At 47.3% G+C, this 27,783-nt stretch overlaps 2 protein-coding genes across 14 annotated transcripts in view; both read right to left on the bottom strand.

Moving 5' to 3' along the window:
* Window positions 1-5,896, bottom strand: part of MXD4 (MAX dimerization protein 4) — a 317,759-nt gene extending 311,863 nt beyond the window's left edge. Inside the window, exons 1-2 of one of the 4 annotated variants that reach the window (XM_078678599.1) lie at window positions 5,626-5,896; window positions 4,005-4,104 (exon numbers count right to left, since the gene is read on the bottom strand). In XM_078678599.1, coding sequence (XP_078534725.1) covers window positions 4,005-4,104; window positions 5,626-5,863 — 338 coding nt within the window. In that variant the 5' untranslated portion in view covers window positions 5,864-5,896. The remainder of the gene's footprint in view (window positions 1-4,004; window positions 4,105-5,625) is intronic. The other 3 variants (XM_078678602.1, XM_078678600.1, XM_078678598.1) reach the window with 3 other exon arrangements.
* Window positions 5,897-7,272: 1,376 nt separating this feature from the next.
* Window positions 7,273-27,783, bottom strand: part of LOC144821482 (uncharacterized) — a 494,538-nt gene continuing 474,027 nt past the window's right edge. For 7 of the 10 annotated variants that reach the window (XR_013608364.1, XR_013608363.1, XR_013608360.1 and 4 more), the window contains one exon: window positions 7,273-7,550. Coding sequence is in view for 3 of the 10 variants with exons in the window: in XM_078678595.1 (XP_078534721.1) it covers window positions 7,528-7,550 (23 nt within the window). In the remaining 7 variants the exon portion in view is untranslated. Of the gene's footprint in view, window positions 7,551-14,603; window positions 14,942-27,783 lie in introns of those variants that run through there. The other 3 variants (XR_013608359.1, XR_013608362.1, XM_078678594.1) reach the window with 1 other exon arrangement.

Raw genomic sequence — 27,783 nt, 5'->3', positions numbered from 1 at the left:
AAAAATTTTGCCAACCAAATGACAAAGAAGCCAAACATAGATTCACAGGAATTCTAAATTTCTAGAGATGCTCTAGGTTACTCTAGGATTTTTTTGTATGGGCCAGGCGGGCAACTAGAGCCAAATTTCGGGGGGGGTGGGGAGGGAGTTGAAAAATATTTTGGGGGGGGGGCTAATTCTTCCAACCATAGACAAAGTGACTGTAAGAAGGGGTGAAAACACAACAAAAGCCTAATTTACAAGTAAATGGTCTTTTAAAGACCTGTTAAGTACTCGGGAGTGGCTGCAATTAGATGCTCGCCAGCCCGCAAAGCTGTGTCAGCCCGGGCTGACACACACGACGGGGAAAGCTGAAGCCCTGTGAGCCCAATGGGTGTTGCGCGCCTGGTATGGGCTATGGATTGTTCTGAAATGTTTTACATGAAAATGGACCAGGATCTGAACTTACATGAATATATCAGCTTGCTTTTCCTCTGGACTCACAACATGCAATAGATATGTTGTTTTAAGCATATTTCAGATTTTCTAGACAATCCTAAAGCCCTCAAAGATTTTGCTTTTAATACCATTGTCTAGCATTACTTAATTGGGGATTAATTAATTCAATCTTGCTTGACACTAGGTTTGATCTTTTTCTGAAGTCTACCATTACATGATAATGCAATGTGTAGGGCACTGACCCTGCCTTTTTTTTTTAGTTCCTACCTAATAGACAGTGCAGGAGGTGTGTGTTGCAAGACATATTGTTAGCTTACAGTGAACTTTTAGCGGCCTATTGCTTACCATTAATTGACTTTATTGTCACTCTTATATGCTTGCTACTTACTCATTAGCATGTGATGGCAATCCTTTCGCTTCTTATGAGTGTTCCTCGCATTGGGCAATAACGCATTGCTGTGTCCTTACACTGCTTGCTTTTTCAGGGCTTACTTTCTTCTTTTTGTTTAAGCACTCCACAAGAGTGTGTTTTTCAGTTGTCTTCCTTGTGTACTTCCCCTCTCAACCATGCTTGTGCTGCTCATTCTCTGTTCATCCTCTTCTCCCCACACACTCCTCCATGATGCATTTGCCCTAATGTGATTCCATCATTGCATTTTCGCCTGTGTGCTTCTCCCACCCAGCTCCACTTTGCGCTCTCTCTTGCCCGTTTGCTTCCTTCTCTCCACCAGCCTCCCTCTCACATGCTATCCATTTTGCTTGGGTCTCCAAACCATGTATTGTTTCCGCATCCACTTTTTTATGCTTTCTCACATTTTCTGTTTGTTACTGATGCAGCTCAGATCGCTAACTTAAAAGAAAAAAGACATGCATGCACCATTTTGTAGGCACCTGCTACAAAATGAAGCGGGAGGCCAGGTCTATTTTCTTTTTATATTAAGGCGTGTTGCAAGGCATTTGGGATGCTCTGCAGCAACGCTGAAACCAATGGCAATAGATTCCAACGGTGAGACTGGCTTTGCCAATGCTTGTTTTTCTTTCTTATTACAGCTGGCTCCTAAAATCTACCTCCTGCAATGTTTAAAGTGTTTTTTCAAACTGTGACACTTTACTGCCCAACCCGAGTTTACACACTGTTTAACTCTGCAGACAAGGACACCTGAACATAAAGCTATTTGCATTTGTTTAGACAACGCTTCCCCTAGACTGCAGGACACGTCCTTGTGCAATGCAGCAGCGCTATTCTTTTTTGGATCTGTCTGTCACGTTATAGTCCAATACGCACACAATAGCGCTTGACGATAATAAAACAGCTTCACTGGTTCTTCTTGTGCGCACACCGCGAAATTAGCATACAAATGCCAAAGACGGCTGAGAAAGGTTATCTGTATACGCTGCTTAGACTAATAAAAGTACTGCCAGATAACCTGAGAATAATGCCTGTTTCGCCCCCCTCGCCCCTCTCCCTCGTGTTTGTGCAACGCAGGCTGTAAGATCCGGGAGGGAATCCCGGGTCTCCGACCTATGCACTAACACACTGCACTCTGCAAATCAGTTTTGTATTATATCCCAAAACGTGGCTATGAGTTTAAACCAGGTGGAACACTACCACAGGCTGCCAGACCTTCGCATGCAATGAGCCCTCGCAGTCCGATTACATGGGTGCGGGCGCAGGTGGCCCTCGGTGCAATGGCGTGGAGGATGCTATGAGCCATGTTGATGCAGAGAATGTACGGTCACTGCACTGTATGACCTGCACAAGGGCAGGCAGCGGGAGACATGTAAACCCCGTGGCCCGCACAATAGTAACAACGGGCAATCATGGAAAAATTACAGAGTTACGCAAACTATGCGCTGTCCTTGCATGACCCTGCAGAAAGCATGCAGCAAGCAGGCGGAAAAGCAGGGGCAGGTTTATCATACTTAATGGCATGGCCGCTTGCTCACTGCGCTGAGACAGGCGTTGCTTCTCGTTCACATCGGCTTCAGGACTTCTGAAGTTCTGGTGCCAGGCACTAACCTACCGTTTAACCTCCGTTTAACCTGCAACCTTTCCCGGTACATCCGAAATCAATGAGAGCAAAGATAGCAACCGGGCCACGTTCACGCTGGAACGAGGGTGCTTGGCATTATTTACATTTGAACAATTTTCTTCCCACCACACCCATTCTCCATTTGCACCCCCACCTCTTATTTACGACTGGCACTGCTATATATACTTCGCTGCCTGTGTGTGGCTAACAATTGGGCTATTTAAATAGATGAAAATGCGAAAATACAATAAAACCAGGCAGCCTGGGGGCTTTGGAACCCCGACCTGACCATTTTCAATTAAAAAAAGCTTAAAAAAAGCTTACTGGAAGGGTTTCTCTTAGATACGGGGGTTGATGGGCTAAACATGCATATCTATGTTAAATGTTAGCAGCTTCCTTGTTTTTTGGCAGAACAAAATTGTATGAGTTGTCTCACGCCGGGTGTTCTTCTCTGTATCCTCGGTGCGACCTGAAATGGATACAGAGCTGGCAGGCCCGCGGGCAGCCTGACAGGCCCGCAGCCGAAGAAGACACTGGGAGCTCTCCCTTTCCGAGGCCGTGACCCTGGCCCAACCACAGATCAGGTCCCCGGTGGTCTGGCTGGGGCTATTTTTAAAGGTAGCTGGCAGGGTGCATCTCACCGCACAAGGTTACTCACAGGGCAGGGGCACAGAATAGGCAACTCCGTGCACCGAGCGAGCTGCAGCAACTTTGTAACAGAAAATAACCGGGGACTCGGGAGGTAAACCCGAGGCTAGGTCCGATGACAGCACACAGGCCGCTGCAGGGAGAGGCAAGCAGGAGGGGTGGGGGCGGGAGTAAGGAGGGCTGCAAGGAGGCAGGGCGGGGAGAGGGGCGCTGTACGCGTGGCAGTGTTTATATGAGATCAAAACAGAGCCAAGCCCATCGGCGGCCGAGGAAGATGGCGACTGCTGGCGCGGGGCTCCCTCCCTATGCACTGGCAGTGACTTCCCGAAGTCCCCAGCCGCCGGGAGGGACTAACTTCGGAGAGGACTGGGGGCTGACTGATATGTCTACGTTAACCTTCCTCAAAAGTACACTGTAAACTGATGACCCCGCACTCGCGTTCACACCCATCTGACTCCCATGTCTTGACAGCCAGCCACTTAGCAGCACAATCCATTGGCTCCTAGTTATGTGTGACACCACCCGTCAGCCCTGGCTGTTCTGTCAAATAGCTGCATTGTGGGCCACGCTGTTGTGCGTTTTAAGGTCCTAGGCAGAGAACCAGAAATCCGAACATGCAAAGTGCTGCTGTTTAAAAGCCAGGATCTGCTGAAAGTCTCACGCGTGCCATGCAAATGTTTGGATGCGATGTAGCCAGACCTTGTGCATTATATATGCACCTCGAACACATATCGATGGAAATATTAGGAAAAGCTCACGTCCACCTTACAGGATTGCTGATCTGAGCTCTGAAATGCCACTAGGAGTTTACAGTGGTACGCAACAAGTAAACCAGTCACATTTACTTCTTTCACCCTAAGCAAAAATTCGAGGAAGTTGTTTTACCTGTTGTTGGGGGACCTTCTGCCCATCACAGACGTTTTGTTTTTCTTTCCAGAGTAATCGCTGTCAAAGGGCAGAACTGAAGCATAGCCATGTTCTGCTTCTAGAGGAAGGAGTAGAGAACAACCATCACCAACCACAGACTTTTGGAAGTTTTACCCTACTCTCTGATGCACTCTTCTCGCCCCGGCATTCACTGCCCTGGAACATTCATGGTTTGTAATAAGCAGAGGCCACGGGGGCCTTTGGAACAGTACGGGGGCATCTGCTTCTACATTTTCCGACCGAGAGGCCACCAAGTGCTGATGCATAAGTCTCGAGTGGACGCCATTGGCGAGGCTAGTGCTTACGTGCAGAGACCATAGCAGTAAATACACCAAGATTAAAAACAACATGCTTATCACGCCTCGCAGCAGATGTTCCCTGGTTTCCCTCCCACGCAAGCAGACTGTGTAGATGTTTATTTCTAATCTGTGACAGCGTTTATTACACATTCGCACAGATGCACAAAAATGCCTGGTCTTTAATTCAAACAACGCCACGCTTAATATTGGTGGGTAGAGCAATTAAACTTCTAACGGGATACTACGAAAGACATTTTTTTCACAAGGACTAGTCTCTACCCCTCCCCCCGCAGGGTGGAGTACTGTACAGTTTACCGAGTCAGCGGGCACGAGCATAACCTGCCATAAAGGTCACGTGCACACGCTGATCTGCAACAATGACGTACGGTCTACTGCATGCGCAGGTAACATTCTGCATTCTTTATTTTGTCTTTTCCTGTGGCGACGCAGAGAAGTAGACAACATAATAGCCACGTTTGAATAAGTTTAAGCAAACGAGACAGGTGGGTTGGAGAGTGGAGACCAGATATAGTACACGGGTTCTCAAATGTGGGGCCTCGCAGGAAATCATGCCCACTACAACTTGGCAACACTTGGCTGCTACGGGGGCGATTATAACATGCTAGTGCAAGTAATCGCGCTGTCGAAGATGCATACCAAGGTGCTGAACATGGCTATAGACTGGCACCGAAACTAATCAAGGGGGCTCGCCTCCTGGGTGGCGTGCACCCACCAACTCTTGGACTTAAAGACGACTTGCGGCATGCTGTGCTATCTGGAAGGGATCAAAGGGGAGCGCTTGGCGAGGCTGAGCTCGAGCCCAGGAGAGGTAAACAAGTAGGCAGCACATCCTCCTGCTGCAGGGAGTGCTCAGGATACACAGCCTGGCACACGTCGATACCAGGGGGCCCAGAGATGCGCCCCCTGGAGTCAGACGACAGGAGAGGGTGGGCAGGGGTAGAATGAAGAGACAGAGGGCAGGGGTAGTAGGTACTCCAACTCTGTATCAGAGCAGAGGAAGGAACACATTCAAGGTAGCTCGGAGGCACGTAGCAGTACGAACAAGAAAGGAAAGGAACCGACTGTACCAGGGCAGAGTGGTGGTGGGGGTGCAGGTGGCACAAGGCTAGGTGGGGGGCCAGTGGCAGAGTGAAGAGACCTAAGGCCAGCAGGATGGCACGGGAGGAGGGAAGTTTACAGAGCCCAGCTGCAGCCCTGGACAAGCATTGGCTGGGTTCATTGGGAAGGTGTCCCGGCAGACCCCCTGCGGACAGGAATACCTCGGTCTCTCCGTTCCAGGTACTCCGCTGCTTCCAGGAGAACTAACAGGGAGTTCAACTCCATGCCTTTCACCAGGGAGGCCGTGGGAAACCGCCGCGCGAAACACCAATTGGTAATGTGAACACAGGGTAGCGTGCCCGCGCCCCTCTGAGCGGTTGGAGAGGCAGCTTCGTTCTGCACGGGATCAGCGACGGCTGCTGCTGGGGACTTCCAAGTCCCCTCTATCAACGGCAGCATCAGGAACAGACAGGCATCCAGGAGACAGGCGCACCCGTCGGCCAATCGTAGGTCACGCATTGTCCGGAGGCGGGCCTACACGCACATATGGGCGTCCGTCCTACGCCCACTGTGACTCGAGACTCCGAGGGAGAATGTTGACAGATCGGGAGGCGCACTCTCATTGGTCGCTCGCGATGGTAACGATGTAGATGCCCAAGCTTAGCAACAGAGCGCGTGACTCCACCTCTCCTTTTGCTGAATGGCTGGATTTGTGCATGTTAAACAGGCGGAGATTACCAATTGGTGGATTTAATGATTGTATAATTGCTGGTGTTTTTTTATTAATCTAAAACTCCGTACTCGTGAGTGAAGCTGAGCTACTGTATCGCATGAGGAGGTGTGGACGTGTTGAACTTGAACTTAGTAAGAGGAAACGAAAAAAGTGGTTTAAATTGTTACATAAACACGCGTTCCCAGTTAGCGACTTTCTTCAAAGTCATATAGTAATGCTTGGGGTGTACGACCCCTCAAAATACGCAGATGAACACTTACGTCGTAATGGAGAGATAGACACGGACTGACCTAGCGTCACCACAGTGTTTCCGTATTTAGACATACGCATTTCTTATTTTCGTATTGTAGTGTAGTGGTTCCTGCCTTAACGTTCTACGCTCATCGAACATACAATTTGTTGTCGCACCAGCAAGCGCCTCAGAGCCGAGAAAAAGAAAGCAAAACTAGAGAGGGGGCGTGTCCCGGCAACTAGCACCCAGGAAGTGGCGTGCGAAGAGACATGCAGTGCCACACGGAATACAGTGACGTCATGGTTTGCAGAGACTGCGACGCACGGGCGTAGGAGAAAATAATACATTTGGTGTGGGGTACACCGGGCAGGCACGGGTAGCTTTGGGTAGAGCTCAGCAGTTTGGCACGACGGTAAATGTAAATTAAGCAACAAATGTCGCGAAACATAATGCCGAAATCTTTAAAAATATGTTCAATATTTCTCAGTCTCAATTGAGTACGCACGATTATATCACTGATAGTTGTAAGTAAAACATTAAACTTTCAAGAATAGTCCATGCCCCGACGGCATTGCCACAAGTAAAACACAGTCAGTTTATCATGTTCTCTAATTCTATTGTATACATGATTACATGTGATGCAATATTATTTTATAGTACTTATATTTTGAGAGAGATTTTTGTAGAGTGTAGATCCTGTACTGAATTCTTCCAATTTGCTCCCAAACTGTGATTAGGCAAATGATACATTGTGATACATTGTGAAGTAAATAAAGCCCTGGGCGTGGTGGAGCACACAGTGTAGTCAAGTGGGGGGGGGGCTAAAATTTGAGTCCAGGATAAAAAATTAGCTAGCTATCGCGCCGAGAATTTTCAATTCTATTAAGGACAAGGAGGCGAAGATTATGCTTCTCTTTCATTTTAATGCTACACACAGCAGCCAATGAAATCTTTGTATATCAAAAACAAAACTACATTTCCCATGATGCAAAACACCACATCACTTCCTGTAACAGTCCATAAGACCTAGGCAATACCGGATATTCTCCTCTTTCTTTGCTTCGAACATAAGTCCATAAATAACTGAAGTCCAACATAAACATCCTCCAATGTGGAAGAACTGCCAACTGGAAAGAATTCCTTTAACTGGAAACATACTCAGTCCATCTTCTTCTCAGAACCTGAAAGAATGAGAAAAAATGCCCGTAAAATCTGCAAACACAGACTATAATCATGGGAGGGCAAAATATTACAATGCATGTAATACAACCGGGTGGGATAATTCTCACCTCCTTGTCCTTAATAGAATTGAAAATTCTTGGCGCGATAGCTAACTAATTTTTTATTCTGTTACAGGACCAGAGGCTTTGTATTATGCTAGTTTAGCGCTCTTGAAACACTACAGAGAAAATATCACCCACCGGTTTATAATAAAACTGCTTAAAAGTAGATTCTGAGGACCAATCTGCTGAATGCATAATGTCCTGAACAGTACATCCTAACATAAAACTCTTAGAGGCCATGGTGCCACGTACAGAGTGCGCCCCAAACACGTGGGTATTAATACCCGCCTCCTGCATTACATATTTCAACCATCTGGCTATAGTAGCCGCAGTAACAGGTTTGAATGGTTTCTGCAAAGCAATCAATAACTGCGTAACACCTGTAGGTCGAAAAGACCTTGTACACTCCTCATAGACTTTAAGGCATTGCACCACACAAAGTTTTGTATTACTTGGAAAAGCATGATAATCAACACTTCTAGACATTGTCTTAGTCCTGGCAGTAATATTAAAAGAGACTCCCTCTGGAGTAAACACTCTACCTGTAATGTCCAAGGCTTTGACTTCCAATGACCGCCGCCATGCCGCAAGACATAACAGCATAGCCAACTTGGCTGAAAGTTGTTTCCTGGATAACAAATCATTTTGGGGCCAACTATTGAACAGTGAAAGAACTAGAGGGACATCCCATAATGAAGTATATTTGGGTTTGGGCGGATTCGCTACCCTAATCCCTTTCAGAAGCTTGTAAACAAGCAGATGCATAACCACAGGTTTACCATCAAGCTGAGAGTGACCCGCCAAAATCGCAGAACGGAAATTGTTAACTGAACGATATGCTAAACCTTCTGAAGCTTTCAGGGAAAGGAAGTTCACAATGCAGGGTAATCCTGCCCCCACGGGATCCACATGTTGTTCCACGCACCAAAGAACCCAGCCTTTCCAGGCTGAAGTGTACCTCTTCCTGGTGGAAGAAGCCCAGGCTTGGTCGATTAAGGCTGAAGCCTGCTCCGAAAATTCTGGCATTTGCCAACGTTTCCGGAAAGTCTCCTGCCATCAGGGACAGATGCCCGACACTACCATCGGATGCATCTCTCCATGAGGGCCCTGGATCATCATCGGTGATTCCGGGATCTTCCTGGGAAGGTCGCAACTCACCTCCAGGAGACTCGGAAACCAATGTTGCGATTTCCAGAGGGGAGTCACTAAAATCACCTCCGCCCTCTGTCGCACTATCCGTGAGTACACTCGAGGAATCAAAATGAATGGGGGAAACGCATAATTCAGGGACTGGGACCAGTCCTGCGTGAAAGCATCCGTCGCCAGAGCCAACGGATCCGGTCTCCAACTGAAGAACTGAGACATCGGCCGATTCAACCTGGAAGCAAAAAGGTCGATCTGGTAAGACCCCCAAATCACTTCTAACCATTGAACCACTCGCGGTTGGAGCTGCCAATCACTGTAGTCCTTAGGTGGCGTGAGTGCCAGCCCGCCACCACATTCGACTGACCTGGAATATATTCGGCTATAACCGATATCTGATGGCTTAGGCAATAGTGCCAGAAGTCCTTCGCTATCTCCACTATTATGGAGAATCTTGTACCTCCCAGTTTGTTGATGTAGCGCACTGCAGAGACGTTGTCCATCCTCAGAAGGATGCAACACAACACTTTCTTGGGTGACAGAGTCTTGATCGCAAATGAGCCGGCGAGAAGCTCTAAGCAGTTTATATGGACATCTAATTCCTGTAGGGACCACCGTCCTCCCGTGGAAATATTTCCACAACGCGTTCCCCAGCCCCAACGGCTGGCGTCGGACTCTATGACTACCTCTGGAATGGAGCCGAAAATGGTCCGACCGTTCCATGCCTCCACATGGCCTAGCCACCACTGAAGTCCCTGACGGACCTCTGAGGACAGAGGGACCAGGTCCGTGTACGAGAGACCCTTCTGCAGGTGCTGAATCTTCAATCTCTGAAGGGCCCGATAATGAAGGGGGCCCGGGAAGACCGCCTGAATGGATGACGCCAGGAGACCCACTATCCTGGCAATAGCCCTCAGTGAGACAGTCTGTTTGGAAAAAAGGGCGCGTAATTCCTTCTGTATGTCGCGCAATTTTGACCGGGGAAGACTCAACTCAGCCGCGTGAGAATCTATAACAAAACCCAGAAAATCTATCGTTTGGGTTGGGCAGAGAACGGATTTGGTCTCGTTGACCACAAATCCGAGATTTTGCAGCGTAGCAATGGTCATGCGCAGATGCTGCATTGCCATGTCTTGCGTCTGTGCCATGATCAGTATATCGTCTAAATACACTATCATGCGAAGCCCCTGCTCCCTGAGGTAGGCTACCACCGGCTTCAACACCTTGGTGAAACACCATGGAGCTGACGAAAGACCGAAAGGAAGGACCAAATATTCGTACCACCGGTCTCTCCACTGGAACTGCAAGAACCTCCAATGTGGAGGAAAAATCGGCACAGATAGATAGGCGTCCTTCAGATCCAGACGGAGCATCCAGTCCCCTTGCCTCAGAAGATCCGCCAAAAGATGGATACCTTCCTTCATGAATTGTTTTAAACCATGTAACAATTAAAATCCTTCAAATTGAGTACCAACCTGCAACCGCCACCTTTCTTCTGAACCAGTAAAATATTGCTGCAGAAACCGTGAGGGCACTCGTCGCAGCGCGCTATCGCATGTTTCTGCAGCAATTTTCCTATTTCTGAATCTATGAAAACACACTCTGTTTGGGAAAAAGACAGCTGCCTGGGACACGTGTCCTGAACGGAGACCTGAAAGAAATCTAGATGAAAACCCTGAACAGTTTCTAAAATCCAAGCATCCTGAGACAATTGAACCCAATTTAGAAAGAAATAACGAATACGAACCCCCAGAGGGAGTGGGAAAATATCTGGAGCACTCACCTGATGATTCTGTGGCTTGCAAGCCACCACGGTTGGCTCCCCTGTTGAACCTCCGCTTATTGAAGCGCTGCCTGGTAGGGTAGAATGTTCCCCCATGGGTGGAATCCCAAACGCCTTGGAAAGACTGGTGGCCGGCCCTGTTAAAAACACCAGCCTGAAGGGCTCGCTTTATTCCTGACTGGGCTTTATCGAGAGTAGTGAAGGTACCTACGTTTTTAGCCACATCCTTTACAAAACGCTCACCGAATAAATTGACGTCTGCCAGGGGCCCAGGTTCCGCTGCTGCAAGTTCAGTGAGCTTGGAGTCCATCCTCATGAGGAGGGACTTATGGCGCTCCGTTGATATAGCGCAATTAGCGTTGTCCAAGAGGCATATCGCCCTCTGGGTCCATCTGGCCAGAACGTGCGGGTCCATTGCCGTACCTGATTCCTGTGCCTCCAAGGCCATCTCCAATATCTTGGCCAGGGGCCCCACAACATCAGGAGTTTATCCTGGCATCCCCTCCATGCGCGATCAATGCCCTTCTTAGGGTCCTTCGCGAACTTTTTCAAAAAGGTTAACATACTAGAATCTATGTCGGGAGTTTCCTCGACTTTATCGGCAATGTCCGGCCAAGGGCACTCAGACCTGAGTCTATTCCTGACCTCCTTGTCAAAACTCTTTCGGAGATTGTCATGTATATAGACAGTGACCTCCGGCGCCGGTAGCCAATCGCATGACCTGGGGTGAACAATGTCTGCAGGATTGAAGGTAAAGGGGGTGGACACAGGCGGAACGGGTTCCACATTCTTGGACTTCTTAGCCTTTTTCCAGGGAGGAGACTCGTCAGGGGTGTCAGTGGCTGTAGTGTCAGTGTCAGTATCCGTGTCCGGAACCTTGGACTTACTGGGATCAGGGACAGGCAGCGAGGACAGGGAATAGGAATGTGGCCACGAGTCAGGTTGCGAACCAGAAGGTGCACCGTCCTTCTTAGGATTTGTAGGGGAAGTAAACCCATGGCGCTTGGAAAATTTCTCCAACTGCTTAGTGATAGGCTTTAAAGCAGTTGCCAAGGCTTGTTGAACAGTTCCGGAACTGCCTTCTCCAGGGCCTTGTTGACGGAGTCCTGGACCGAGGCGTCCAGGGCCTCAACAATATTATCCTCAATGGAAAGATTAGCCACTTCCTCTTCATAAACATCATCCTCCCCATAAGTAACCCAATCATCCACGGTGGTGCCAAATTTATACATGGACTTGCTCATGAAGATAAGAATAGTAAGCTTGAGAGGAGTAAGGGGGGAGCTAACCCACAGAACAAAACCAATCACCAGGTACCTAGCTCCTCAGCTCAAGGCTGTAGTCAGGTTCTTGCAGCCCTCAGAGCATAACAAGGAGCAAAAGAGAAGTAAAAGAATACACAGGAGGTGTGCTCCCTCCAGACCCAGCGTTTTCTTGCAGCCAAGCGTAAGGAGTCAGCTCATCAAATAATCCCAAAGAAATGGCAAAAAACCTAAGAAAAACGGGCAGTAGCGATGTGCGTAGCCCAATCCTACCAAAAACAAGCCGAATTGGGCTACGCACATCGAAACTAACTATAAAAACGAAAGTAGTTGCTCCGATCGTCTTCCGGCCAATGAGGGGGGCCTTCGCGCTCAAATATGTGAATACTATTACACCGCCGTCGGCGGGTCGGTACCGGTGATAATAATGAAGCCCAAAACGGGCCCGCAGCAGTATCTGCAACCTAAGAGCCTGCCGCGCAGGAAACCAAAATGCCCCTGCCGCCTGACTAGCGAAACGCGCTCCTCCCGTCTAATGAGGGAGGCGCGTCGGGAAGCACCGCGCGATGCTCGCGCTTAACCAACATTCTCATGCGCGGGGTTCTTCCCAGCATCAGGGTAGCTGGGCATTTGTTGGTGGTGCTGTGTGGCGTGGTTCGATAGACTCGTAATACCTCGTTAAGTGTGAGTTGGTTGTCTCGTCGGGCCAATTCGGCTTGTTGTATGGTTTTTAGGTCTCGCCTGAGCCAGCGCATGCGCTGCTCTGGAGAGACATTTAGTAATCGGCTTTTGGAAGTGCAACCAAGGTGGCTAAGGGGCCACCAGCTTGCCGTCACGCGCACAAGCGCACGCCACGTTTTCTTTCACTTTCGCGCCGTAAAGCCTGGGTGCTCCGATTTATGGTAAAAGTAAATAAATAGATGTTTTTTCTATTTCTTTACTTTTGCTATAATTGCAGCACCGGCGCTTTGCTTTTAACATTAAAAGTAAAGCGCGGGTGCCGCGATTATAGCAAAAGTAAAGAAATAGAAAAAACCTTCTATTTCTTTACTTTTGCTATAATCGCGGCACCTGCGCTTTACTTTTAAAGTTAAAAGTGAAGCGCGGGTGCCTGTGATTACAGGAGATCAAACCAGACTCCAAGCTGCGCTTATGGCCTCCACACCCCGCTCTGGCAGGAAGGGCAGCCTGCCATAAAACTGTAGCCAGCCTTCATCTCTGGGGTGGGGGTGAAGGGAATGTGAAGCTATCAGCTCCTCCATATGACTGTAACTAGAAACAAGGACAGAAGTCAACATAAGAAGATGGCTTGCTGATAACACCCTGAATGCTGCCTGTGCAAAACTCCCTACTGCAAAGAAGAAAACGCGTGACTTAAGGAGTTGGATGCCATCATAAAGAGAATATTTTGCACAGCATTCTCTATTTAAGCAGCAGTTGTGCTAAACGTTTCATTCAGTCGCGCGGACCCTACAACATATTAACTAATATCCTCTGGATAATTTAGAGGCATGAGACGGGGTGGAGTGAGGCTATTTTACCAACACTTTGTTTTGATTGCGTTCAGTCAAGTAAATATAAAGGTGCTGCCACCTTTTCAAAATAAGGAAACAATGGGTTTCCAGAATCGGAGCTGCTACTGTCATGTTACCGTCATGTATCTTCTTCTAAGGTCTATCCGCATATAACATAAATACCCATGTATTTAGATTGTATTAACTTCGAGGTAATAATGTTATGAACTTCTTTATTTGATTGCATTCCATATTTTAAGTTAGTAAGAAAGTAATGTGTTGTGCCCATTAAGTGTGAATTTTTATGTGTATGTGCATATGTCGGAAAAGTATTAGAACGGGGACTTCAATTTTTTCTTGATTACTCTGATAGATTACATGATTTGATTACATTTCCGACTCCAAGAAGAATTCGTTTACAAAGGAAATTCATACGCTTACAGCGGGCGTTTGCGTTTTCCGTTGGTTATCTGTTGATTTTGTGTGACCTAAGAACCAAGTCTGATAATAATTTTGAAATAAACCCAAACCCAATGGAAAACAACGCCATAACTGTTTTCAGTAACAGTTAAATGAAATCCAGTTGGCTATTGTACAACAAACATTGGCATAACCAATAGGTCTCGCCTTTGGGACCTTATAACTGGTTAGCCATGCAACAGTTGATGTTGTTGCACCAAGGATATAGTGCTGCATAACTAAATACTTATAAGGTCCCAAAATCGAGACCTATTGGCTATGCCAATGCTTGTCTTTATTGTAGCCTTGAACCTCTTGAAGATCCCATTGGCTTGAGGCCACATGGGAGTGATTTTCCGGTGCTTGAAGTTCAGGTGTGTTGCAAACTCTGTGAAGTCATGTCCATTGAACGGCGGGCCATTGTCTGTTTTCAATACTGTGGAGATTCCCCACGCGGCAAATGCTTCATCTAGGACTGGTATGATGGAGGCTGCTCTTGTTGATGATACTTGTTGCGCGATGGGGCATCTGGAATATTCATCCATGATGACTGTTGGATGTGGAGGTCCCTGTTGCTTACCGCCGCCACCAAATGCTGGAGGCGTGCGTCCCCGACCCCTCGCTTCAACTTTAGGCTAAGTAAGTAAACCGTCTGAGATAGCCCTGCTCACCCCCTTAATAGCTTGGCACGAGCAGCCAGGCTTATCTCCAAGGCTTGAGGGTTCAGTATGTGCAATCACACTCACAATAACCCCATGATGTCATCACAAAGAGACTCCACACGAGTATTGATAAAATGAGTATGATCTTTATATAAGCAATTATACAATACAACCACACAATACAAAATCAACATATAACAATGGGTAGTATTCTTTCCATTGGGTTGGGAGGTTCTAATCCCAACCACCGCTTCTAACCAACAGTTAAGCTCACCTCTAACTGCTTCTCAAAAGGTTAGGCAAGTCGTATTGCTAGAATCACACACGTTGCAAAAGGAAACAATACTGCAATGCGCAACAATATTCTCTTATACTGGGCAACAGAGAAACAATGCCATACGTAGCGCCACCCTCATGTACTTTACAATTGAAGGAATAATGCAATGTTTATCACCACCAGCATGCCCTGTACCAGGAAGAAACAAAACAATGCGTTACGCTATAATCCTGTACGGTGCAATGAAGAAATAATACACTGTGCCACGTTATACTCAGATACTGTGCACTGAAGAAATAATGCAATGCGCCATGTTACAGTCAGGTAATGTGCAAGGGAGAAATAATGCAGTGCTTAGCGCACCCAGTATACAGTTCGTCAGGCACAAATGAGGTTAGGCGTCATACGACAGTTCGATAGTTTGTTAACAGCAATAATGCAAAATGTAATATGACAGTTTAACGTGCTCCTTTAAAAGTGCCCCCATTATGGATCAAATGATGATACAAAAGTACTGCTTCCCACTCCCGCCCCCGCATCCGGAACTCACTTCTTCCATTGGTGCACACGATGTCCAGACACTCCTCACCAACGCCCTGACTGCACCACGACATGCACATGCGCGTCCGAGTCTTACTTCTTCCTTTGGTGCACACGAGGCCCAGGCGCTCTTCACCAACACCTGGGCTGCACCACAATATGCACCCATGCGCATCCGAGCCTCACCTCGTCTCCCCGTGCACACCACAACCAGATGCTCCTCACCAAAGCCTTGGCCTGCACCACGACACGCACTCTGCATGTCTGAGACATAGCTTACTCCTGCGTGCCCATGATCGCAAGGCACAACTTCTGAGGGTCTCAAGAGGCAAAAAGCATGCGCACACCGTGTTGCTTGGGACTACTCGGGAAACTTTTATGATCCTGTATTTCCAAACAGGTAGCCAACTCACCTCGAGCCCTTGGGTTTACAAGACACAACACAAAGTACAGTCTTCTTCAAGCAGGGGGACCCAGCGCCTCTAAGCATAGTCCCAACAGCCTCTTCCTTAGTTAGAACAGCAAACTGCAGACCAGCCCCAGATCACGAAGCAATGATTGGTCTATCCACAGCAGTCTCTTCAATTGTTTCTTCTTTAGCAGAGATTCCTCTTGACCACAGAATGGGTCCAAGCCTTTTCAGTCTCAGCCATATCTGTTTCATTCCAACGTTCAGGGTCTTCAGCTCTCATAGTTATACCCCTTAATGTCTTTGAAGTTTGTATGTACTCAGGGGTCCCTGATCCCTCCCTAAATCAGTTCTGGGTGTATCCCTCCCAGTGTCACCCCTCTCCCTTTGATACTGGGGGTCTGGATCCTTAATCACTCAGCAAAAGATGGGTCAATTGGTTTATAGCACTAGCCCATGCCTATTCTCTGGCTTCTCCTCCCCCATACTCCCCAGATGCAGGGCAGCCTGGTGCCATCTCAACCCCTCCCTGGGTCAAGACCTCTCCCATCTCCTCTCACCTTTCAGTTCCAGACAGAAAATCCAAATTTCAGAGTCACACAGAAATGCTCAGAGCACAGAACTCAGCCACTTTCTAATAGAGTGGTTAATAAACACACAGTGACAAAACCACCTTATTAGAAAGATGCATTATGACACTGTAAGTCCACACATACCAAACTTCACCTCTCCATTATAAACTGACAGGGAACTAGGCTAACAAACACAACACCCAGCCTCCCCCATTCTGTCCTATGGGCAGAATAGCCTTTCAGTAGTGAAAAACGAAATGGAGAGTTTTTCACTGTCAGACCATAACACATACCTCAGTTTATGTTCTGCCTTTTACCTACACTGTACCCTGCCTAGGGGTTACCTGGTACCTACCACAGGTATGGCCCATGTTTATGCAAAAGGGAAAGTCAGGCCTGACAATTGGTTCACTTGTCCGGACTTCATGCTAACTTAGCATTCTGCGCGCAAGCCTTACACCGAAGGCCTGAGTTCCCTTCTGTGCAGGCCCTTGCATTACTAGCCCTTGCACACACAGTGCACATCACTTGGGACTTTTACTAGTAAGGCAAACATACCAGTCACGGCCAACCAATCACCATTACATTTTACATAGGAAACTCCTGTATTTTGACACTGATCAGCAGTGGCAAAGTACCCAAAGCATCTAAATTGGCATCTCTAGGTCAAGAAAACGGTCTAGGGAGAATGCAAAAAGTTTAGGGAACTTTAATCAAAAAGGCCAAGTCCTACAGTGACGATAATATACTTCCCGGACTTCAATGGACCGAAAAAGTCAGTGGCCACCTGTTGCCATACACTGTCTGGGGGGGTCAGACATTTGAAGCGGGGGATGTAGTTCTTCTCGCCCTACTAGTTGGCATTGATGGCCTTCTTGAAGTGTAGTTTCTACCATCTGGTCAAGGGACAGGAACTAGACTCACTCCGTAGTGCTTTCTTCATTGCCACTATGCATCTGTGTCCCTCATGTGCTAAGTTGACAACCCCTTGTAGTAGCTGTTGTGGGATAACAATTAGTCTGTCTCTTAGTAGTAGTCCGTTGATTGTGATATCATCTTTGACATGTCGGAAGGACACGAGTTCTTGTGTGTTGACAGTTTTGTCGATTGGTGTTTCCTCCAGGTGTCTCCATGAGTTCGTGCGGTTGCGGTGCATTATGTTTTTGTGCGTGGCGTCCTTAGCAGTGGCTTCTGTGATTTCTTCCAACGGGACGGCGGGTGGTCTTGCCAGATCGATGACGAAGTGGATTTACTCTTCCGCCAACGAGTGTCTTGTTCATGTTGAGGCCCTGGGATGGACGACATGTAGTCTGCTGGGGTCTCTGCCTTCCTTGGCTTGTGAACAATGGTGTACGTGTATTCTTGGTGGCGAATAACCCTGCCTTTTATCCGTCGTGGCATCTTTGCTCGGGGGTTCCCGAACATGGTTATGATAGCTTGATGGTCGGTGATCAGTGTGAAGGGCTTCCCGTAGATGAAGATATGGAAGTACTCGCATGCCAACACAACCGCCAGGCTCTCTCTCGGGCTGTGAGTAGGCCTTCTCGGTATCAGTAAGACTTTGACTGGCGTAGGCTACAATGTGTCGCTGGTCTCCTTCATCGTCATACTGAGCTAAGATGGCTGCAAGTCCTACTGCGCTTGCATCAACCTTGATTTCTGTTTTCTTGCGAGAGTTGAAGTATGCCAAGTTAATGGCAGAACTTACTACTGTCTTGATTCGGTTGAACGCTTGCTCACATTTGGCTGACCATCTGAAAATTTGACCTTGCTTTGTAAGTTCCCGCAGAGGATAGCTGATGGTGGCGTAACCCTTGATAAATCGGGCAAAATAGCTGGCCATGCCTAGAAAGAACCGTACATCACTAACATATCAGGAGCATGGTGTGTCCGCTAGTGCAAACACTTTTTCAGGGTCAGGTCGCATTCTGTCGCTGGAGAAGATGTAGCCGTAGAATTTCAGTGTAGATTTATGAAACTCGTATTTGTCTCTGTTAAGCGTAAGATTAGCCTTTAGAAGAGCGTGGCACACTCGATCTAGAACTTTGTTGTGTTCCTTGCGGGTATCACCAAACACCAGGATGTCATCGCTGTAGTTGAACAAATGTGGAATGTGATGAATGACTTGCCTCACCGCCTCTTCGAATATAAGGCGTTTATATCTGAAAAGCCCTTGGTACGTTGTGAAGGTGGTTATATAGCGGGATTTCTCGTGAAGCTCGAGCTGGTGGTACCCTATGTTTAGGTCCAACTTTGAAAACACTTTTGCTCCGTTCAAGTGAGTGATCACGTCGCTGATATGAGGTCCCGGGTGTCGTTCACGTTCTATGGCTGAATTTGGGGCCCTCATGTCCATGCAAAGGCGCACTTTCTTCTCTGATCCCCGTTTGGGCACTACTACTACTGAGGATACCCACGGGGTGGGTCCAGTCAATCTCTAAATAATGTCGGCTCTCAGTAGATCTTGTAGCTCTTCATTCACTGCTTGCTGGAGGTGGAAAGGCACTTTCCGGTGATGCTGAACTACGGGTGTTACTTGTTTATTACGTGCAGTCAGACTTTGAAGTGAGCTAGTTTTCCCAGTCCGGAGAATAACTTTGGGAATTTGCTGATAATGTCTGGTGTGTCATCTACTTTGTATAGTATTTCCACTAATTTTAGACGTTCAACTGTGGGTAGGCTGAGAAGACAGTCCGCTGCTTCAGGTCCCTCTATGACATGAACTTGTGCGTGAACTGTTCTGTCTTCATATGTCAGAGACGTGTTGAATTTTCCCAAGCACGGCAGTGGTTCTTTAGACATCCATGTATAGACACGCACAGCGGCCTTCTGTAGTTTGGGCTTTGGATTCATTTTCTTGTATTCTGTTGTGCATATGTAGTTGAGTGACGCTCCAGTGTCTGAGTCGAATTTTGCAGGGTGATTTCCCATTTGAATGTGCAGCCTGGGGTCTTTCTTTAGTCTATTGGGGTCTGCAACCTGCATACATATTCATCGCTGTCTTGCGATATGGGAGTGAGGGCCGAGGATTCTCTTGATGACGATCGTCGAGACCGGTATGTGAGGTGCGACCATGTTCTGGATCTTGATGAGCTAGTTGACCGGTCTCTCCTCTTCCGTACCGCTCTTGCACAATGACGAGGTCCAAGGTTTCGTTTTGTTAGCGGTGACTCCATGCAAGAGGTTTGGAACACCAGTTCAAAGTGATTTTCTTTCCCACAGCGATGACACTGTTGTGCCATGGCAGCACATGGGCCGGTGTGAGGGTAATAGCACTGTAACTGTTATTTTTGAATATTGCTGTTCTTGCTGCCGCTGCGAGTTTGGCTAGTGGGTTTCGAAAACTTTTTGTAGGCTGCCTGGCGTTGTGAATCTGCTTCATAGTGCAGTCGGAAAGCTTGTTCCTGTTTCTCTGTTCTTCCTGCTTCCATCTTTTTGCCATGTTCTTCAGCTTGGTCATATATTTGCGTCAGCTCTTCGATGTCCTCAAATGAGTAGTGTTTCTTCAGCAGGCGACGGCGTAGAGATTCTGACCGGCTCCCTTCTATAATTCGTAGGCAAAGTGCATCTTCGGTAGTGAATTTGTCAAAGGCGATGAGTTGGTGGTTAGGGTCAGTAACTCGTGATCCCTTCATGAAGTCTTCAAAGTCTTATAACCAGCATTGCCATCTAGAACCCATGCCACTGCCAGATGTCACAATCAGAGGTTCTGGAGGGCGTAGGAAAGATACCCCCAGCAGTACTGGACCTGGCTGCACGTTTTGTGCAGGGCCTGGTTGCGCATTTTGAGAGGTGTCTGGGGACACTGACATGATGATGTACGAATGGACCTTGTATATTCTTCTCAAAACTCAGCAGGGTATCCTGGGCAGGTTTCTGGCAGTTTGAGGGTGTAAATTGCAAACGTGTGCCCGGGAGTGGTATTGCACTTGTGTCAGTCTGTAGACAAAGTATTATATATATTTTGTTCTTTGCCTGGTTTCAAGATGACCGCCATAGTGGTGACAAGGTCTTTCTCAGTAGGGCCTGACTTCAATATGGCCGCCGAGGAGGACAGACAAGCATGAGGCTGCAGGCAAGCTTTGGCAGTGAGGCTTTCCCTGGAAGGATGCTGCATTCAAGTTGGGCTCTGGAGTCCAGGGGTTAATGCAGGCTCATGGTGACTACGGGTGCTGGGCCGTGATAATGAAAACCGGCACCCGCCTAACCCCAATCTGGTACGATGTACAGCGGGCGTTCACCTCATCAGCAGTCATGCGCAGCAGGCAGTTAAGCGTGTTGGCCGGATGCAAGCAGGTCGGCGGGTCCTTGTCATCCCACCCTTGTCGCCAGTGCGCAAAGGACGAGACTGACCAGGTATTGAGTGCACACCGTACTTTATTTTACTTCTTTCTGGGTATACCCCTTCCTGTCCCTACGCTCCTCCCTTCCGGTTTCCACCACCTACCGTCTTGCCTGGTTCTAGCGCCATGCACCAGAGCCAGGCATGATGCTACTACACACACCTTAATTAAAACTGACACTGTACGCACAAAGGTACGTGTGCACAGTCAAAATATTTTTTTCTGTTTGGAATGTTTTCACGGATACTAAAGATCAAACATTGTGATAGAACATGCCTGTCTGAAATCATGCTATAGTAGCAAACTCTTTGGAGTCTCTAGGACCTCTTTGGTTTGTTAATTATTTCATTGGGCCCATTGAGGTGTTGAACCCCCTCTAAAATCTTTTTACTCACTTCAGGAGTGCCAGAAGTAACATTAACATAAAACAGCGTATCCTGCTTTCCCTTCCTCTGCTGGCTCCTCTTGCTTAACAAAACGACCAATTTTAGCAGATGCTCAACATCTCAATGAGCACAATTAAATAATTAACCAAACAAAGAGGTCATAGAGACCATACAGAGTTTCTCTTCATGTTACAGTGCTTAAGTGAGACTTGGGTGATGTGTAGCAAGGCTTAAAAGAGACTGATTTCCGGTTCCGCCCCCAAATCTGGGGGGAGATATCACCCCTATCTCTTACAGTGCCCTTGTGAAGATGGAGTGTAATGACGTCCCTACGCTCATAGATGGTGTGTAATGACGTCCCCATTTTTGGGTTATTGGGAGTGAAAAGTAGCTGGAGTGTCCAGCGAGCATTAAGCGCGATGGCCGGATGTAAGCAGGTCGGCGGGTCCTTGTCATCCCACCCTTGTCGCCAGTGTTCACGTCTGAGTGCAAAAGACGAGACCGACCAGGTATTGAGTGCACACCATACTTTATTTGACTGCTTTCTGTGTATACCCCTTCCTGTCCCCACACTCCTCCTTTCCGGTTTCCACCACTTCCCATCTTGCCTGGTCCTAGCGTCACGCACCAGAGCCAGGCATGACGATACTACACACACCTTATCTAAAACTGACACTGTACGCACAAAGATACGTGTGCGCAGTCAAAATATTTTTTTCTGTTTGGAATGTTTTCACGCATACTAAAGATCAACCATAGTGACAGAACATGCCTGTCTGACATCATGCTATAGTAGAAAACTCTTTGGGGTCTCTAGGACCTCTTTGTTTTGTTAATTATTTCATTGGGCCCATTGAGCTGTTGAGCCCCCTCTAAAATCTTTTTTTTACTCACTTCAGGAGTGCCAGAAGTAACATTAACATAAAATAGCGTATCCTGCTTTCCCTTCCTCTGCTGGCTCCTCTTGCTTAACAAAACAACCAATTTTAGCAGATGCTCAACATCTCAATGAGCACAATTAAATAATTAACAAAACAAAGAGGTCATAGAGACCATACGGAGGTTCTCTTCATGTTACAGTGCTTAAGTGAGACTTGGGTGATGTATAACAAGGCTTAAAAGAGACTGATTTCCGGTTCCGCCCACAAATCTGGGGGGAGATATCATCCCTATCTCTAACAGTTCCCTTGTGAAGATGGAGCGTGATGACGTCCCTACACTCGTAGATGGTGTGTAATGACGTCCCCATTTTTGGGTTATTGGTAGTGAAAAGTTGCTGGAGTGTTCAGCGAGCGTAAGGTTTGGTGTTCACTGCATAAGAAATTAACATAACGCTGAATAGAAGTCGTACGTGCTCTTTATTTACCTCATCCACCTTTAAGCTCTAGTCAACTGCCACATTCAGAATCTCTACACATAGCCTTCTAAGAATTACGAGAAGGCTCTAATTGTGACATATCACACTCCTTCCTCCTCTTAAGAACAGAAATAAATTGATATTTCAACTCAGAAGGAAGAAATAAATAAACTATGCAAAGAACAAAAACTCCAAAAGAGCATAATAATATAAAACATAATGAGGGAAGTTACAAATTACACTGTAGCAAAGTACGTAGCAAGGAGAAAACAGGGAAATAGGCTAAACTAAACATTACAAATATAATCATCCATATTCAAAGGTTTCATCCGCACTCTCCAGCTCCTGTCCCTAAGATAACCAGAACAAGAATGTGACCCAGTTTGACTTGTATCACCGCCTTGTCCAGGATGCTGATCAACAGCACGAGTGCGTTGCATGGGAGCAGAATCAGAAACAAATGTTACCACCACCCCGACTTTTGTTCCAGATGTGTCCATCATAAATCTTCACTGCATTCTTAAATGATTTCGACCATGACTAGCAACCTACAGGCATCCTTATTCTGACATAGTCCCCCACTCTCACTTGATTGTTCACAACACATTTCCTTTTGTCAAAATACCGCTTTTCTCTTGATATCTGATTTCCCTGTTTCCCCATTTGCCAATGTCACGAACCTTTAACTCTTTGTTCAATTCAATCCATCCTGGACACATCTTAGACTTAGTGCTCTCCCTTTGAACAACTCAAAAGGAGATTTTCCTATTGTGGATTGTGGAGACATATGATATGCTGTTATTCTGTCTTGCAGAATTGACTTCCAATTTAAGTTGTTGGCCCTAGCTAACTGAATGCTTTCTTTCAACGTTTTGTTCACCCTGGCTCTATTTGTTTCTGTGTGATAAACTGAGCTTCTTTTATGAGTATTTCCACAATTTTTAAAGAAATTCTGCAATTCTGTGGAACAAAACTGAGAACCATTATTAGATAACATTGGATTTGGATAGCTTTCCCTCTCAAAATTTCTTCCAGAAATGTAATCACATTTGTCGAAGAAATATCTCTAACACAGGCAACTTCAATCCATCTAAAATACAAATCCAACACTACTATCAAATAGGGAGTGTTGCTTTCCTCATGCAAAGGTCCTATTATGTCAATAGTGACTTAATACCATGGATACTTTGGACGACTCTACAGATCATGGGTATTTGTTTGCATTTCCAAATTCAGTCTCTCATACAACACTGCATGCAGTCTCTCACTACCCTTTCTATTTCCTTATCCATCCCGGGCCACCAAAAGTGCTGCCTTAAACTTTCTTTCCTCTTTACATTGCCCAGATGACCAACATGAACAAAATCAAGCAACTTGTTGTACACACCAAACAGTGGTACCCGTACTGTACCACGAGTAAGCATCTTATTCATGACACAGAGCTCTTCACACAACAAAGATAGGGCTCCCGGTTTTATGGTATTTATTTTTTCGGCATTTCCGTCTGTATTTATCCAGAATTATCCAGAGCAACTCGTGAAAGGAGCAGTCTAGTTTGCAGCTGGAGGAAGCTTCCCTTTGATGTGTTTATTTGTTAGGCGCATGAAACATCCCCAAGGGAATAGAGTGCACAGCAACCGGATGTCCTCATGCATATGAAAATGTTTTCCATTGGTGCACAGTTACATGCATGAGGCGGCCTGTAGAGGTTAGACAGTAGAGGAATAACTCATAGTAGGAAGATGCTAATGGGGTAATGCAACTGTTTGAGTTCGGTCTGTGAGGAAGGATGTTGGCCAGTGCACAATCCCACGGACATCAACGTCAGGGAGCCTTTTTCCTAAAAAGAGGTGATTGATGTTGAAAGATGCTGATGGATCGAGAAACAGCCTTGAGTTTCCTCTACGTGTCACATTACCCATAGCTGAAATGATCATTAGTTCTTCTTTTCTGAATCCAGCATGGTAGGTGCCCAATGCATGTTTTCGTGACCAAACCCCTAAATCACTGCCTTGGCGAAGATTTTGGAAAGACAAGCCTGTAAAATAGAGCAGATCAGATTGTGGTATCAATCAATCAATCAGGGATTTGTGAAGAGCCCTACTCACCTGTGAGGGTCTCGAGGCGTTGGGGAGAAATATCGGGCAGCTCCGAGTCATCCGAAGATCCAGGTCTTGAGGCTCTTCCTGAATGCTTGTAGTATGGGGGTTCAACTGCTGCTGAGGGGTAGTTAGTCCCACGTCTTGGCTGCGATGTCGATGTAGGCTCTTTCTCCCGTTCTGGCTCTCCGGATGCAAGGGATTTCGGCCAGGGTGAGGTCTATAGAGCAGAGGTGGAAGGAGATTCTTTCATTGAAGTATTGGGGTCCGGTGTTGTGGAGGGATTTGTAGGCATGAGTAAGCAGCTTGAAGGTCACTCTCTTTTTTTTGGGAGCCAATGGAGGTCTCGTAGGTGCTGGGTGAAGTAGTCTTGTCGTTGGATGCAGAGGACGAGTCGGGCTGCAGTGTTCTGGACGGTCTGAAGTTTGTGGAGTAAAGGTTTGTTAATTCTGGCATAGAGGGCGTTTCTGTAGTCCAGTCTGCTTGTTATGAGTGTGTGGGTGGCAGTCTTCCTGGCTTCGGGGAGGATCCACTTGAAGGTCTTGCGGAGTATGCAAAGGGTGTTGATACATGTGGAAGATACGGCGTTGGTCTGTTGGTTCATGGTGAGGGAGGAGTCGAGTATGATGCAGAGGTTCAGGGCGTTGTACATGGGTGTAGGAGTGTTGCCAAGGGCACGTGGCCACCAGGTGTTGTCCCACATAGAGAGAGTGGTTCAGAGTATGAGGATTCTGTCTTCTCCGAATTGAGCTTCAGGCAGATTTCTGCTCATCCAGGATGTGACGACATTCATTCCTTTCTGGAAGCTGTGTCTGGTGATGTTGGGTTCCTTGGTGAAGGAGAGGATGATCTGTGTGTTGTCGGCGTAGGATACTATGCTGAGTCCGTATTTCCTGACGATGGCTGTGAGAGGGGCCATGTAGATGTTGAATAGCATGGGGCTGAGTGAGGAGCTTTGGGGTACTCCGCATCTGATCTCTGTGAGTTGGGAGAGGAAGGGCGGGAGTCTTACTATTTGAGTTCTGTCGGAGAGGAAGGAGCGGATCCAGTCTAGGGCAGTTCTCTGAATGCTGGTGTCATGGAGTCTGGTGGCTAGTGTGCAATGGAAGACAGTTTTGAAAGCTGCAAAGAGGTCTAGTAGTTCAGGTGCTATGGCGGAAGCGGCTCTGTGGAGGATGTGTGGCAGGCAGGGGTCAGTGGGGGCTTCTGAGTGAATGCTCCTCATGGTCTTTGAGGTGTGTTATGTGGTGACCGGGGTCCAGGCAGAGATGGACGGCTGGGGGGCGAGGCTGGTGTGGTGTCTGGGCCTTGGTTCTGTCGTTGAAGTTGTTGTAAAGAGTCTTGATCTTGTGATGGAAAAAGGAGATCCTGGAAGGGAGGGAGGTCCGAAGTTTCGCTGGGCTGTTTGGTGAATTCTTGTATGATGCTGAAGAGTTCCTTGGAGTTGCAGGACTTGGAGAGGATTCTGTCCTGGATGATGTTCCTCTTTGTGGACCCGATGAGCTGGTGGTGTTCTGTAATTATTTTTTTTTAAATATCTTTATTGGTATTTTGTTAATGCAGAATACACTTCACAATGGTTGTCATGAATTTCGTTATTACTTCTCTTTTATAACATTCAATACAGAAGTTAAGGATAGTACCAAGCATTTAAATTATTGGGTAACAGTTGGGGAGAGAATATATCACGTCTGCTGCAATTCTACTATACACTTTCAACTCCAGCCAGTTTATTTAATGGTAATACAAACTATACTTCCTATATAAATTCCCCCATCATTGTGCTGCACTGTCCCTTCACTCTGAGGTAATTGCGTTTAGACGACAAGGGTTGCACCGCCATATGTGAACTATGTGAGAGAGAAAATAGAATACAAAGCTTTATGGTTTAAATCTTTTATTGAGTTTTCACAAAGAACAAGACAATAGGGCCACAGTCCATTAAACAAGTTTAGCAAGGCAAGTGTCAATGTAGAGGCGATAGGTACATTCAGTGCCTGCCTGGATGGGTAGCGATGCAGGCCATCTATGTCTGTAAACACAAAACAGTAGGACCCACCCCCTCCCTTCCTCCCTCCCCCCGTTAACCCATCTAAAGGAAAAAGTCCATTGTAACCAGAAAAAAGGAAGTATGATAGGAGCATCAGCGTTTGTGGTGTCGCACGCCCTTGGTTGCCTTTGGTACCGGGACTGGAGTGTCGGCTAGCCTGAGAAGGCGTAAGTATCAGGGGCAGCTCAGCTCGCGGAACTCCACTGTGAGCAGTGTTAAGAAGGGACACCACAACTCTGGGAATCCGTCTCCCCGGCCGGCCTGTACTAGGGACAGCTTCTCCATGCCAAGCACCATCCATAACCTGTGTAACCAGCCTGTGTGTGGGGGAGCTTGCGAGGTCCTCCAATGTGCTAGGATGTTTTGTGTGGCTGCTCCCAATGCAATCGCTATGAGGCAACCCCTCCGGGACTTCAGGGGATACATCAGGGCGTTGGGCAACCCCAGTAGGATGTAAGCAGGAAATCGGGGAAGTTGAGTATCCAGGTGGGAATCAATTTCATCTAATATCGTCTCCCAATACCCGTGTATGCGATCGCAGCTCCAGAGCAGGTGTTCCAATGTGCCCAGTTCTTCGCACCCCCTCCAACAGCGGTCGCTAATGTGTGGGTCAGCCTGATGAAGGCGTGCAGGTGTGAGGTACCAGTAGGTGGCCACCTTGAATAGGGTTTCGGTCAGGCCGGTGTGGTATGCGGAGTGTCGTGCCCTGTGGTATATCCCACTCCATTCCTTGTGTGTGAGGGGTCTGCCCAGTTCCCGCTCCCAGCGGCATCTGCCTGCGTTGTATGTATGTATGTTCGTGAGGCGGAGGTGCTGGTATAGGTTCGAGATCAGCTTTTTCTCGGAGGTGCTGGTAAGAAGCCACTACTCATAGGGGGTAAGAAACCGTTGCGCTCCGGGTATAACATCAGGGTGGAGTGCCCAGTGTCGAACCTGTAGGTAGGCTAGGCGGTGTACTTCCGGTATACCGTAATCCTCTTTCAGCTGCGAGAAGGAGAGGATTCCTTCTAGATTGAAGAGGTGTCCTAGATCTCTGCAAGGGGAGCGGCGCCAATTTGTAAATGCTTTCGGATCTAGGCCCGGGGTGAAGTCGGGATTGTCAAAGAGCGGTGTTAGAGGGAAGGGGAAGGAAGACAGGTCATGCTTGGACACGACGCGGTCCCACACTTCCATGACTGTGCTTGTGATGTGGGAGGCATATAGGTTAGGTGGCCGATGGTGCCTAGGGAGAAATGGGATCCCCTGTAGGGGCCTACCTGCCACTGCCTGATCTTG

The sequence above is a fragment of the Lissotriton helveticus genome, chromosome 2_2 (genome assembly GCF_964261635.1).
Source record: "Lissotriton helveticus chromosome 2_2, aLisHel1.1, whole genome shotgun sequence".
NCBI classification, from domain to species: Eukaryota; Metazoa; Chordata; class Amphibia; order Caudata; family Salamandridae; genus Lissotriton; species Lissotriton helveticus.
Note: the sequence above shows the minus strand (reverse complement) of the source record. Positions and strands in the feature narration are given on the sequence as shown.